Below are 12,508 nucleotides of genomic sequence, written 5' to 3'. Positions count from 1 at the left end.
TTCTACAACATGATATTCCTGTTTATTTTCAACCGATAAACACATTGAGACAAAAACTAGTACACCCCAAAGACCGGGTTCCTAACACCCAAAAATGCAATCTGATTTATTCCATCCGTTGCCAAGAAAGTGAGTGCAAGGAACATTACATTGGAGAAACCAAACAAACACTCAAGAAAAGACTTTATCAACACAAATGGAAAAACAATGATAACAAAAGTGCAGTATACGCACACTTAAAAGAAACAAACCACACAATTGAAGATGAACAAGTAAAAATCCTAGGAACAGAAAAGAGATGGTTTGAAAGGGGAGTAAAGGAAGCGATTTTTGTTAAAAAATTTTCACCCTCTCTGAACCGTGAAGGAGGTATCAGATTTAACCTGTCTCCTATTTACAATAACTTGTTGACCAGTAAGGGACATAGACATGCTGATCAGGCTAACTGAAAGTAGCTATTCAGCCTTAGCCCAAACAATAGGCCTAATCAAGACCCAATGATAGGGAGTTTAGAAACCAATGGGCCTCTTCACCATAGGGGCGTGACTAACCATCCCCACCCAGTCCTCAAACAGGCCACGCTCAGCCTTTTAGCGCAGAGCAACTTCCCGGAGTCTTCACGGAGACTTCAGGGTTGTCTACCGCTGACGAAGCTTCTGTGAGAGAAGCGAAACGTCCTTTTTTGTTTTTTGTTTTTTACCCACAGGTACAGATGACGACTGACAGAACCCTTTCTACTTCCAATGTAAATCATGTACTCATGAGTTGTATAGCTTTTACAAAATACACTTTATCAAAAAGTTTAGTCCAAGCTATTGAACAATGGAAAATAACAATATGAATGAAAATGAACTCTTGTACTACATAACTTAATTGTCTTTGGCTGCAATTTCCTGAGAGGGCCCTACAAAGCTTTCCGTGTGTAATTGGGGCTGCTGACAAATGTTTAGTTTCCTTATTACCAACAACGCAGTATAATATACCATCCCAAATAAATGATATCTCATTAAATGTGTTTCCACGTGCTGTGCAGTTGCGTCCAAAAGCTGCGAGTCATAAACTTGTCTTTATATGGTGTTTGTTTAAAAACGTCCGCGCGTATGTTTATGAGCAACTTTCTCATTAGCTGGCGTCCACATCTCGGAGGATTTATGACTTTGTAGCCGCATGTTCCAGGGAATAGTTCCTGTTATTCCCACTCACTCGTTTGCGATTCAAACTGCTTCTTTCATCAGTGACCATTTGATTTTTTTTATTTATTTTTTTCTCTCCGTCCTACTCCTTCACGTTTTCCCATTTCGGCGTCTGACTTCCTTTTAGTCCAAGTGCTTGAAAATGAGCATTCTCAAAGCAAGTGCAACACTTGAGTTATTAACTTTGATTATCGGGAACATGTTGCTTCATATCCGAAGGGACAAAAGAAAGAAATTGTTTCCGTGCTTCAGCGATAACGTTTTTTAACTCGTTGAATCAAATTTGCCCCGAAAGGACCCATAAGAATGTACTTGCGACAGTATCCTGTTACACGTTGCGTTTTTCGTCATACACTTGCCTTTTTAGTAGGACAACAGCACTTTGTAATACATTCCTTGAAAGAATGGAACAATTTGTGCTACTCTTCTGTTGTGTTCACCTTGGCCACCAGGGGGCATTATAGTAACTTTGTCCGGCACAACGGTCAGTGGACAGCTATTCTCCTACATGAACGAGCCCCTCAAAAAAATCCGGGTGTAGCTTTTGTTTGTTCATGACTGAAATTGCTGCTTACTGGTACCAATAAGAGATTTTTCACCTTTTAATATACCTTTTCGACAATGCCTCGGCGCTCCGTACAAAAAGAGGCACGCAGAAATGTACAGCGGCTTCGATTCGGTGGGCTAAAATTTCTCACCGAGGAGATAATGACGTCAAGGCTTGAATTGCGGCAAGCAGATGGCGACCGCGCCTTCCTCACAGCTCTCTTGACCTCCACCAAGTGCACGGGCAGGTGAACGGTTCAGAGGTGAGACCGCTGCGCCGTAGCACCTGTTCGGATTCACCCGAGTAATTCCGTTTGGATGCATGTTGGTGCGATGCGACGTCAAGAAGAGACGAAGGAAGGATAAAAAAAAAAAAAAAAAAGAGTTGTGGTGAAAGCCTGGTAAAACATCACCAAAGATGAAGGCAAAAAATTTGTCGGAGAATTAATGACGGCAACATAAGGCATCAGTTGGCAAGCTAGCAAACTACTCAAAGCCACCGTTGAGTGCTCGTTAACGCAAAGCATGTCTGTTGAATAATCCCCAGAAAAACACCGCGTTGACCTTTGCGAGCCGGCGGGAGGGAGGTGACCCGACGGTATTCCCCCTCCGACGGCAGATCAGAACGGCGGGGCGCGGTGTTGCCGGCGCCGCTGTCAGTGCGTCAAACAGCTGGAGTGCCCCCCCCCGTCCCCTCCTCAAACCGGCGACACGATGAAGTCGCATCTGGCGCTGTTGAAACACGGAGGCGTCATAAAAAGTCAGGCGAGATCTCTTGTGCATAGAGAGGCCATAAAAGACGAAAATTCAGCAGAGAAGCCTTGTCATAAATATATTTACATATCTATATGTTTCATAAAGTCTGAAAAGCTCAATTTCCTGCCCGCTTCCCATCCACCTGTCAGCCTTGTCTGCAAAATGTCCCGCTTTTGTCTCCTAGTTGGGATTCTCGCCCGCATGCTTCAACCGACTTCTTTTCAACCTTCTCGCGGGCTCGCCGATGACTGACAGGTGGGAGCCTCTTCTACATAAGCCGACAATGAGGTGGATGAATATGGATGCAGCCGTTCCGTCCCGGCTGTCTGCTGAAGTTCGGCTCGGCTGCCTACGCATGCTGGTAAGAACCCGTCAAGTATAGTTAACAAGTACACGAGACAAGTTGAGGGGGTGTTTATTTTGGGTGTAATGCCACTGTTGGACACTAGATGGGGACATCATTTTGTTGACCACTGTGTAAGTTGGACTGTAGAAGTAGAAGTGTCAAAGTATTTTTAAGCCGAGCTTACTTTTTGGTGAAGGTCGAGTGTCATTGTGAGATGATCAGTTAGGTTTTGGTGGGGGGGGGGGTGCTTTGTTGACCGAAGACTGTACAATATGTCTGTGTTATCATTGCTCTTACGCGGTTGGTCAAAAAGCTACAGTCTCATACATGTCTGATAAATAAAGCCATTTTAACCCTTTCAGGGACAGCGGTTACTACAGGTGAAAGCATTTTCCAGAAATCTTTCCCAGAAAGACACAATTCCATTCGCTGGTGTTAGCGTCGTTAACGTTAGCTTGCCTGCGTTTTCCTTCGTGATGCGGTCGAGCTTGTCGCCTCCGATTAAGTGATTTGTCAGATTCGGCTACTCTTGAAGATGCCACACCACAATGTAGTGCACCGTAACCACCTAAAACGCTGACGCTCCGGATGAGTATCGCTCACACCAAAATGCATCTTTTTAGCGATTTTCATCCGTGACAAGTACTCATCATTCCGTCTCGTAGGGTCGTCACGTGTTCCTCGAACGGCACCGTCGGATGCGTCTAAGCCCCTCTCCCAAAAAGCTTTCTTCAAAGTGTTGGCCGCTGTGTTGAATCAGATTACGTGAAGATGCTCGCTTGAAAAATACATTTAAAAAAAGAATTTGCTTTGATTTGGAAATGAATGAATCCTTAGAGACAGAGAGAGTGTGTGTGTGTATTTCTTTGAAGCCCTTGACGCAGAAACGGGCACGCCAAGCGGTCCAATGACGTCACTGGGCGGAGAATTGATCATTTTAATGTTTCATACCACTTTGGCCTCCCTCAAGGAGGAAGGAAAAAAAAAGGAATAAAAATGAAAACGCGTTTATGGCGGTTGCAGACGCACCGGCACTCGGTGAAAAATCTGTGATACCCGATAAAACACGCCTTTATAGTTTCACCCCTCCCGTTTGGTCTGCATGACTGTATTCTACTGCCTCCCAGTGGCCAAGACACGAACACCGGAAGGAGTAGCACAATGAATTAAATTTCAGCATTTAATTAGGCCGCACAAATTCCTTACATTGTGTTTATTTCGGTTATGACTGTTTTTACAAAGTTCAATATTTTAGATTTTTCCCTCCAGTATTTTTCCATACGTTTCCCTGGCGAAATTACTGTACAGTCAACTATAATGCAGGCAGACCAGTCTTTCGAGAAGTTTGACATGTTTTCCTCTCTGGACCTAGTTGCTAATTACGTGTGGTGTGCGTGTGTGTTTGGCAATTACATATTTAATGAGACAGTTGATTGAACGCTGGGTCAATTAGCGGCCCCGGGATGTGGGCTCAACTGTTGCTCTTTGCGCTACCCATTCACATACTGCGGTAGGGCAGCCATTATATGGACTTAACTCGCTTGTGTCACAGATGCGTCTTCATGAAAAGTCTGCAGCAAAAATCAAACCTCATCTAAAAGGCGAACTGGAGGGAAGCGGTTGGGGGCTCGGTGCTTCATCTTCCTCTTGGCGCCGTGGAAATGACCACGGTGACATCATCCTGAAATGTAAAAAGGCTTTTAAGATGTGGGGGGGTGGGGAAAAAAGGAGACAGGAGCAGAACAAAAAGAAATGTCAACTGCCTCAGAAATTGCGTGTGAATGCTCAGAGATGATGTCATTGAGACCAAAATGGCAAAGCAAAACATTGAATGGACTGCTTGAAGGCGTTCAAGTACAGTATGCCCCCTAGTGGCTTTTAAAAGCATAAAACATGACGTTTGCTCATCTGATTGGATGCTGAGGAGGGGAAATAAAGCGAATCATGTAGCATCGTAAATTGAATGAATCACATCAATGAGTTGACAATTAAAAAAAAAAAACGCTAACCAATCCAATCAGACGATGGACCGATCAATTTAAACAACCTGATTAAAATGCATTGGATAAAAATTTAAACCTTAAAAATTCTCCTCAAAATACTGATAAGCATTCAATACCATCCCAATGCACACATTGTTTTATTCCTTACATTTAATTATTTGTTTATTTGTTGGAGTTTCATCAATTGCCATTCATGTTGATGCTTCATAATTCCACTTTTGACAGCCACCATAGTTCTCGCTCGTTTGCTTGCGCAAAAGCGAGCATAACAAGTCGTTGCGAGTCAAATTAGGTTAGCTTTCCAAATGACTCAACCCCGCTTGAAAATAAATAAATGAATAAAAATCCCGAATCTCCCTCCAGAATTGGAAATCAAAAGGAACAAGCGCAAAGATCATTTGGGAATGTTTATTAAAAAGTTTTCACATTAAAAGTTGGGTGGCAGGCAGCTGCCGGTGGCGAGCGGCTGGCCGGCAGGCGTTAGCGTGAAGTAGCTGCTGTGCTGAAAGCGGAGCACCTCGTTGCCCCAGCTGGTCCAACCCGCTTGCAGGCTTCGGGCAAACAGCTCCAGGCACTCGCCGCCCACTTTCATGTACGGCTTCAACACCTCTGCGAGCAAACGTGCGTCGTTAGGGGATCCGAAAATGGCTTCAACCAATTCATTATTTGCTTCTTAATTCCTTTTTGTTTTTTTAGAAAATACTTGACAAAGTCATAGTCGTGGTTATTGCGTGGAATACCTTCCACACCCAATTGATGAAAATCAGCGATGTATAGAGACTGTGTTAGGCGGAAGAAAAAATATCATTCACATGCTAACCATTAGCATCGATATGTGTGGGTCTTTAACCAATGCATGTGTGAATACAAATGGTGAAGCAACAATGTAGAAAGATAATATCATTACCCGCCGACACATATTCTTTATCCTCTGACAAATTACAAATTTTCCAGCAAATTACTGAGTAGTAGAACTCGATTCTTCTTGGTTTGATCCTGCATGACTGTTCTACATAGCACTGCCTCCCAGTGGCCAAGTTGGGCACACCAGAAGGAGCAACTCAAATCACTTGGACTGCAGCATTAAATCACTGAATAAAAAATACAATTCTTTCCACAGCCCGATTAAGCAGCAAGCTATTGCATTTAGGCCTTGTTCCTACCGCGTAGATGATATAAATGATTTATTTTTTATTTTTTTATCATCCCAATCTGTGGAGGAAGACTCGTGCTGGAAACTTCACACCTTTGGCGTGTAAATAAATGACGCCATGCCACAGTTGCCACCCTCCCCCCCCCCTTCCCCTCATATATCATTCACAGCACAGTGCCTGGCGCTGACCTTGAGCCACACCACCTGACAATCGCACCTCCTCCGCCAGCACCCGGTGAGCGAATAGGCACAAAAAGCCAGAGGATTGCAAGTTCTACGGGCTGTATGCTTTCAAAGAAGTCCAGGGGTCTTCTTGGTTTCTGTGCAAGCTTTGACCATCTGGCACGAGGCTGCATCGTGCTTGTAACGGGGAGAGTTCCCCCCTCTATGTCCCCCGTGGCCAGCAAAGACGTCACTAACAGGAACCCCCATGTGAGAGGGGAGCGGGTGGGGGCAGAGCTCGCTTCGGGCTGGCAGTCTCCTATGACTGAAAAAGCGTGACACTCCTCCCGGAGCCTGAGCATTGCTCTGGGTATGTTGTCATAAAGCGATATGGTGCGACTACGCCCCCCGGTGGCCGCCAGCGGTGCAGGGGGTGACGTCGAGACGACTGTGAAGGGATCCATCGATCGGTCTGCCGGCCGTGCCGTGACATCACGTGTCATCATCGCTTTACCGACCCCTTTCCTTGGCCTTTGATCATAACTCACTGAGAGTTTACAAATCGATTCGCGTTAGCTCATCCGGCCCGTTAAGGAAAGGCCGCGCTATCAAGTCGCCCGACAATTAAACACCAAATAAGAACGACAAAGTCCAAGGAAAATCCAAAAATGAAATCAAACTAAATATAACACAAACGCAATCTGCATTTCAGTGCACATTCTTGTACAAGCAAAGTCTCCCGTTTTCTTTACCACCGCAACTGTTTTTCTTTTCTTTTGCTTTAGCTGGACACGTCGCACAATGAATGGCGTTCCCTCGAGAGGGAGGGAAATGACGTCAAAGCGTCTCGTCTATGAGTGTCGCCGGCGAGGTCTTCGACATATTCTGCCAGCATTTGCGTCAGAAGGTGCACAGAGGTGGGCAGGTAGGACACAAATCCATGTGGGAATCTGTCCATTTGTCACCCAACTACAGTAAAAGTCGAGATAAATTATTTCAAAAAAAAAAACGTAAAAGAAGGCTCTGTTTCTGAGGAACAGCTACAATGTTCCTGGGTCAATCTGACCCAAGAGTGTCCAAAAGTCAAACTAAATATATTTCTGACAACAACAATATTTTGAGCATTACCTTGCATCGATCATGCTGTCATTTAAAATGTATCATGTAATAATATTTTTTAAAAAACCACACACATTCAAACTTGTTTTAACGTACGTGAAATGAACCATTGTCATTGTATGTTGACAAGCACAAACAACAAAAATGGGTCAGTTTTACCCAAACCGTAAAAGGAGGATTGCACAAATGTCAAGAGTGGAGCATCACTCAAGAGAAAACAAACAAACAAAAAAACTGACGTTTTTCAAGGGTATTTTGCAGCAAACAGCAGAGAAGAAGGGAGAGCTCATTGATGCTGCTGCAGTGCCCTCTTGTGGCCGCATTTTCAAACAACAAGCAGGCCTCGTGTTGTGCTTGCGGGTTCCACTGACCCTTATTAGGATCCACATTCCCTTGCTGGACTTATTTTCTATGTACTATGTGTTTGAGTTGTTATTTTGTTTAACTCAAATGCTAAATTGTTTCCCCACATCAAAAGACAAAAATGTAGATGAGTGTTTCATCTCCCTTCTATTACCTGCGAGGGACGGTTTGTGGGAGTGGAGAGCCGAGGGGATGCTGACAATCAGCCGCTGATCTTGCACGGTGGGAGTGCCAGCGCCGGCGCACCGCTCTGAGGGGCTGAATTGAAATTGTCAACTTGATGTTTTAGTTTCATTCTTATTTCAGGGCCCCGAAAGGAAAAAAAGTCACCTCAACCGGGAATGGCCGCGATATCGCCCCAGGATCAGCACCTCGTACGGCTTTTTGTGCGGCGAATCCAGCGGGAACACAAACTCGCCATCTGCAGTCACCTGCATGAGGAAAAAAAAATCATTTGAGGCTCCTAAAACGCAACATCAGGCATCAAAATCATGCGCAAACAGCCAATTTCAGAATGTCATTGAAGTGGATGTCAGTGCGCCCCCCAGTGGACGCATTTTGCAACAGTTACTTTTCTTGAAGATTTCCAGTCAACACCACTTCAAGCACACTGACTTGACATTGTGCGTGTTTCCCCGCCTACCTTCACCCAGAACCACTGGGCCATGGGCTCCACCCCCCAGTGCGGGTACAGCTCATGACGGACGAAGCGCAGGTGGCTGGGCCGGTTGGTCACCCAGGTGACCACCAGACTGTCCGGGGATGCCAAACGGGGGATGTCAAGTCTTTTCAGCTGAGATGAAGGTAGACAAGTGTATCTTCCAGGACACAAAATGGAAGAAACGGCCAATCAAGATCCAAGGCAAGTATTGGCTGTCTGTACAGACATGACTACAGGGGTATCTCGATTTATGAGTCACCCCAATTTTCTTTTTTTTTTCACATCTAAAAATTACCTCTGACTCCTCTTTACAGATTTGTTTTCCCACGGCGGATCCACAACGATGACGTCAAACTTGTGTCCATCTGTGTGGTGGAAAAAAAGCACGATTGAACAACTTCATGTTTTGAGTTGTTTTTCTATTTTTGGTGGGGGGGGGGACTCTCACATCGGAGGAGCGGCTCCATTCTGGAAAAATCCGAGAGCAGGAAGGCCGTGCGTGGAGGGATGACGTAGTCCTCTCCCATCAGCATTGTCACTGCCGCGTGTTCTGCCGGGTTCTCCGTCACGCGGGAGAACAAGTCCAGATGGGATGTGCCATCACTGGCGTCAAGCGACTGCACACACCTCTCCTGGTCCTCATCGTCCACCAGAGGGAGCTCTTTGGCCATGTCGCACAAGCTGGCCAGGTTGCACTGGGCGCAGCTTTCGGTGTCCTTCACACTATCACTTCGTCCATGCAGGTAGCCCAAAAGTGTAGCTGACTCCACCAGGGACTTGGTTCCCTCTAGAATGACACATCGCATCTGTGTGGACAAAAAGCCGTTTTGAAGGACTTTCTCCTTCTCACAATGAAGACTCATGTTATACAGGATGAAAAACAGCTCTTCCAGGTGAACTTAATTTGACCTGTAAACTTAAACATTCAAATGTGCAACTGTTCAATGTTTTACTGCTACTTTTGCCGTTCATGGATCAGGCACTAACAGGCAAAATTCACAACAAGCGTTTGAACCACAAATCATCCAATACATTTCCAAAGACCCCCATGTGTGCCTTTCTGTGATGCCTCCAGTATCTTTGCCTTGACTTACCTTCTCATGAAAGGCCTTGGAATCGATCTCTCCCTGGTTGAGCTCACTGCGCTTTCGCTTCTGAAACAAACACTGAAACTCAATGAACATTGACCGCTGCACTCTTTGTAATACTGTAGTAACGTCTCCACTTTTTTAAGCCAATGTTTTGATCAGGGAGTGATTTCTGCCACTTTACGTTTGCTAATGTGAATTTTGCAATGTTTAAATGTGCCCCTATATGTCAACATGAGGTAAACAGGTTTATTTAGTTACCTTTGGAGGTCTCTCTTGACTCTGCAAGACGTCCTGCTTTACTGCTTGTACATTGTGATTACTAATTTTATTATTCTTCCCATCGCCATAACTCTTTAGAATCCGGAAGTACTGCCTTTTAAAGCGTGCCACGAATTCTGACTTGAGCTCGTCTTGCAGTCGAAAACAGCGCACATAATCTTGGTCTATGAGCGAGCAGGCGTCCAACAGCCACCCGTGTGTGTTCTCCACTACCACCGACATTGTTCAGCTACTCGGCTTTAATTGGGGAAAAAGGGCAAACGTGGTCTTACGTTTGCGGATTTTTTACTGTGGTTACCGTCGGCTCATGCCGAATGCCGCCATTACCCCTATACACAACATTGGGATGGTGCATTCTAGGACACCCGGAAATTTGAAATTTCACACCGATTCGGAAATATAAATGGTAATGGTAGTTGCCATCCTAAAAGAACCCCGTTTTTAGTGGTTCTGTGCCTCAATTGCTAAACAGCCTCCGTATAGTGGTTGTGAATCTTTTTTTTTAATTACGCTCCAATAATGAAAAGTCCTGACTTAAGGGTTTTCCAATTTTATAATGCAGCGTTGGAAGCGTTGGCTTTTATTTTCGTTCTGTGAAACCGGAAGTGCAGTACGCGGCGATGCACTCGAGTTTGATTTTCTACCAGAAGTTCAAAGCAGATTCAAACCGTGGACCGCATTCCAAGGTTGCAGGAAAAAGTTCACATGTTAAAATATCTCACACTACTTAATTAATAAACTGTACAGGAATAGAAAATTGGACGTTTACGAGTTTCACGTGTTGTTTCTTAAATAAAAGGTCCTTCGAGCTCTTTTTTTTCTTTGGAGCGTGTACGCTATCTTGCGTTAAACTCAACGGCCCGCTTTCCATAGTATATAAAGATTTTTGCTCACTATTTGGTGACTTTAAGCACAAGTAGTCACGGTAAATGTTTGCTGACATTGGCGAGCAAGAACGACTTGGAGTCGGGCAACTCATTGACAAGGCATATTAGCGGTTTAACTCTTCGTCTTTTTTTCCATACAGCTCCGGTTCAAGTGTACTTATTGATGCTATACACTGGATGACTGGAGAGTGACGTCATGAAAAAGGCGCACGGGGGGTGTCAGTCATTCATTGCTGATTTTGAAAGGGGTGGCGGTGTACACCCTAAACGTCACAATATTGAAAGAGTTTGGAGTGGAGTTGGGTCAGACCCTCTCTACATCGCCTTCACAGCTCACCGGAGCGTCGGACACTTGTTCCAAATCGATTTGGTTTCCAAGCCACCATGAAGAAGTCTTCCATCCACCTCCTGCCGCTCGTCGTCCTGTTAACAAGCGCCCAAGTCTCACAAGGAACCCCCTTCCTGCATGGAGGCGGGCACTCGGCCGCTGAAATGCGCCAAAGAAACAAGTAAGTATCCTTTTTACTGCTTTTGCCATATGCCGCGTAAAAGGCGAACTTCCATCGTGACTAATGGAGCGTTTGCCGCTGCAGAAACTGGTGCGCGCACGTTGTGCACAAGAACGTCAGCTGCGCCGTCCTGGCGGGCTCGGAAAGCTTTGCGCAACCGGAGCTTCTGGCTTGTCCCCCGGAGATGATCAACTGTGCACCGCAAGTCATGTGAGTGTCAAACGTGATGATTTATGTTCGGTGGTGGTCACGTTGATGGATGGGCATGAGGGCTGCATCAGGGCCCTCAGGCAGGACGTTGTGGTCGTGGTGGGTGATGATAATGCTCACGTTTGGTCCACGGGTGGAGTGGAGCTGTGTTTCCCAGCCTTTACTGATTTATGGCACATATTTTGAGCATTTAATTGTTCTGCGTGCTGAAATACGTGGCTCGCTCGCATAGATGGACGACAAAGACCAATTCAGTAATTTTTGGGTAGCACACCTGTTAATCTCTGGAGTGACCAGGATATTTTTGAACTCGGAATGTCAATCAAAACTGGGTAATATTATTATTTTGAAGGCAAAATGAGTGTTGTCCACCCATATTAGACAGCAGGATAGGAAAAAAATGCTTCGCGAGTTAACTTTGCCGATGTGTTAAGTACACATTCTTCCTTAGATACCGCACGCACTTCAGGCCCACATACAAGCTGGACTACAAGACGGTGACGGAGCTGCAGTGGAGGTGCTGCCCGGGCTACCAGGGCCACGACTGCATGGACGTGAAAAGCGTCTCCAAGCTACCAGAGCGAAAACTAGAGAATCTGGCAGCGTTTGCCGCTGCAGAAACTGGTGCGCGCACGTTGTGCACAAGAACGTCAGCTGCGCCGTCCTGGCGGGCTCGGAAAGCTTTGCGCAACCGGAGCTTCTGGCTTGTCCCCCGGAGATGATCAACTGTGCACCGCAAGTCATGTGAGTGTCAAACGTGATGATTTATGTTCGGTGGTGGTCACGTTGATGGATGGGCATGAGGGCTGCATCAGGGCCCTCAGGCAGGACGTTATGGACGTGGTGGGTGATGATAATGCTCACGTTTGGTCCACGGGTGGAGTGGAGCTGTGTTTCCCAGCCTTTACTGATTTATGGCACATATTTTGAGCATTTAATTGTTCTGCATGCTGAAATATGTGGCTCGCTCGCAGAGATGGACGACAAAGACCAATTCAGTCATTTTTGGGTAGCACGCCTGATGATAATCTCTGGAGTGACCAGGATATTTTTTAACTCGGAATGTCAATCAAAACTGGGTAATGTTATTATTTTGAAGGCAAAATGAGTGTTGGCCACCCATATTAGACAGCAGCATAGGAAAAAAATGCTTCGCAAGTTAACTTTGCCTATGTGTTAAGTACACATTCTTCCCTAGATACCGCACGCACTTCAGGCCCACATACAAGC

General features: G+C 45.5%; 2 protein-coding genes across 5 annotated transcripts in view; one reads left to right on the top strand and one right to left on the bottom strand.

Moving 5' to 3' along the window:
- adcyap1a (adenylate cyclase activating polypeptide 1a) overlaps positions 1 to 7,157 on the top strand; it is a 46,544-nt gene extending 39,387 nt beyond the window's left edge. The window contains exons 12-13 of the transcript XR_002168563.1: positions 2,680 to 2,856; positions 6,945 to 7,157. The gene's annotated coding sequence lies outside the window, so the exon portion shown is untranslated. The remainder of the gene's footprint in view (positions 1 to 2,679; positions 2,857 to 6,944) is intronic.
- Positions 3,914 to 10,149, bottom strand: mettl4 (methyltransferase 4, N6-adenosine). Of its 4 annotated transcripts, XM_019872724.1 has the most exons (9): positions 9,652 to 10,147; positions 9,397 to 9,468; positions 8,751 to 9,108; positions 8,598 to 8,667; positions 8,285 to 8,459; positions 7,972 to 8,072; positions 7,796 to 7,899; positions 5,271 to 5,453; positions 3,914 to 4,522 (listed from the first exon to the last, which is right to left on the bottom strand). In XM_019872724.1, exons 1-8 carry the CDS (start codon positions 9,892 to 9,894, stop codon positions 5,272 to 5,274), a joined length of 1,305 nt encoding a protein of 434 aa, XP_019728283.1. In that variant the 5' UTR covers positions 9,895 to 10,147; the 3' UTR covers positions 3,914 to 4,522; position 5,271. The 4 variants fall into 4 exon arrangements, with proteins under 4 accessions (XP_019728283.1, XP_019728285.1, XP_019728282.1 ...); XM_019872726.1 differs by lacking the exon at positions 3,914 to 4,522 and having other exon boundaries at positions 5,238 to 5,453; positions 8,378 to 8,459; positions 9,652 to 10,149; XM_019872723.1 differs by lacking the exon at positions 3,914 to 4,522 and having other exon boundaries at positions 5,238 to 5,453.
- Between the last annotated feature and the right edge of the window lie 2,359 nt (positions 10,150 to 12,508).

Source organism: Hippocampus comes, unplaced genomic scaffold (genome assembly GCF_001891065.2).
Source record: "Hippocampus comes isolate QL1 unplaced genomic scaffold, H_comes_QL1_v1.1 scaffold52, whole genome shotgun sequence".
NCBI classification, from domain to species: domain Eukaryota; kingdom Metazoa; phylum Chordata; class Actinopteri; order Syngnathiformes; family Syngnathidae; genus Hippocampus; species Hippocampus comes.
This window is presented reverse-complemented; position numbering and strand designations above follow the sequence as displayed.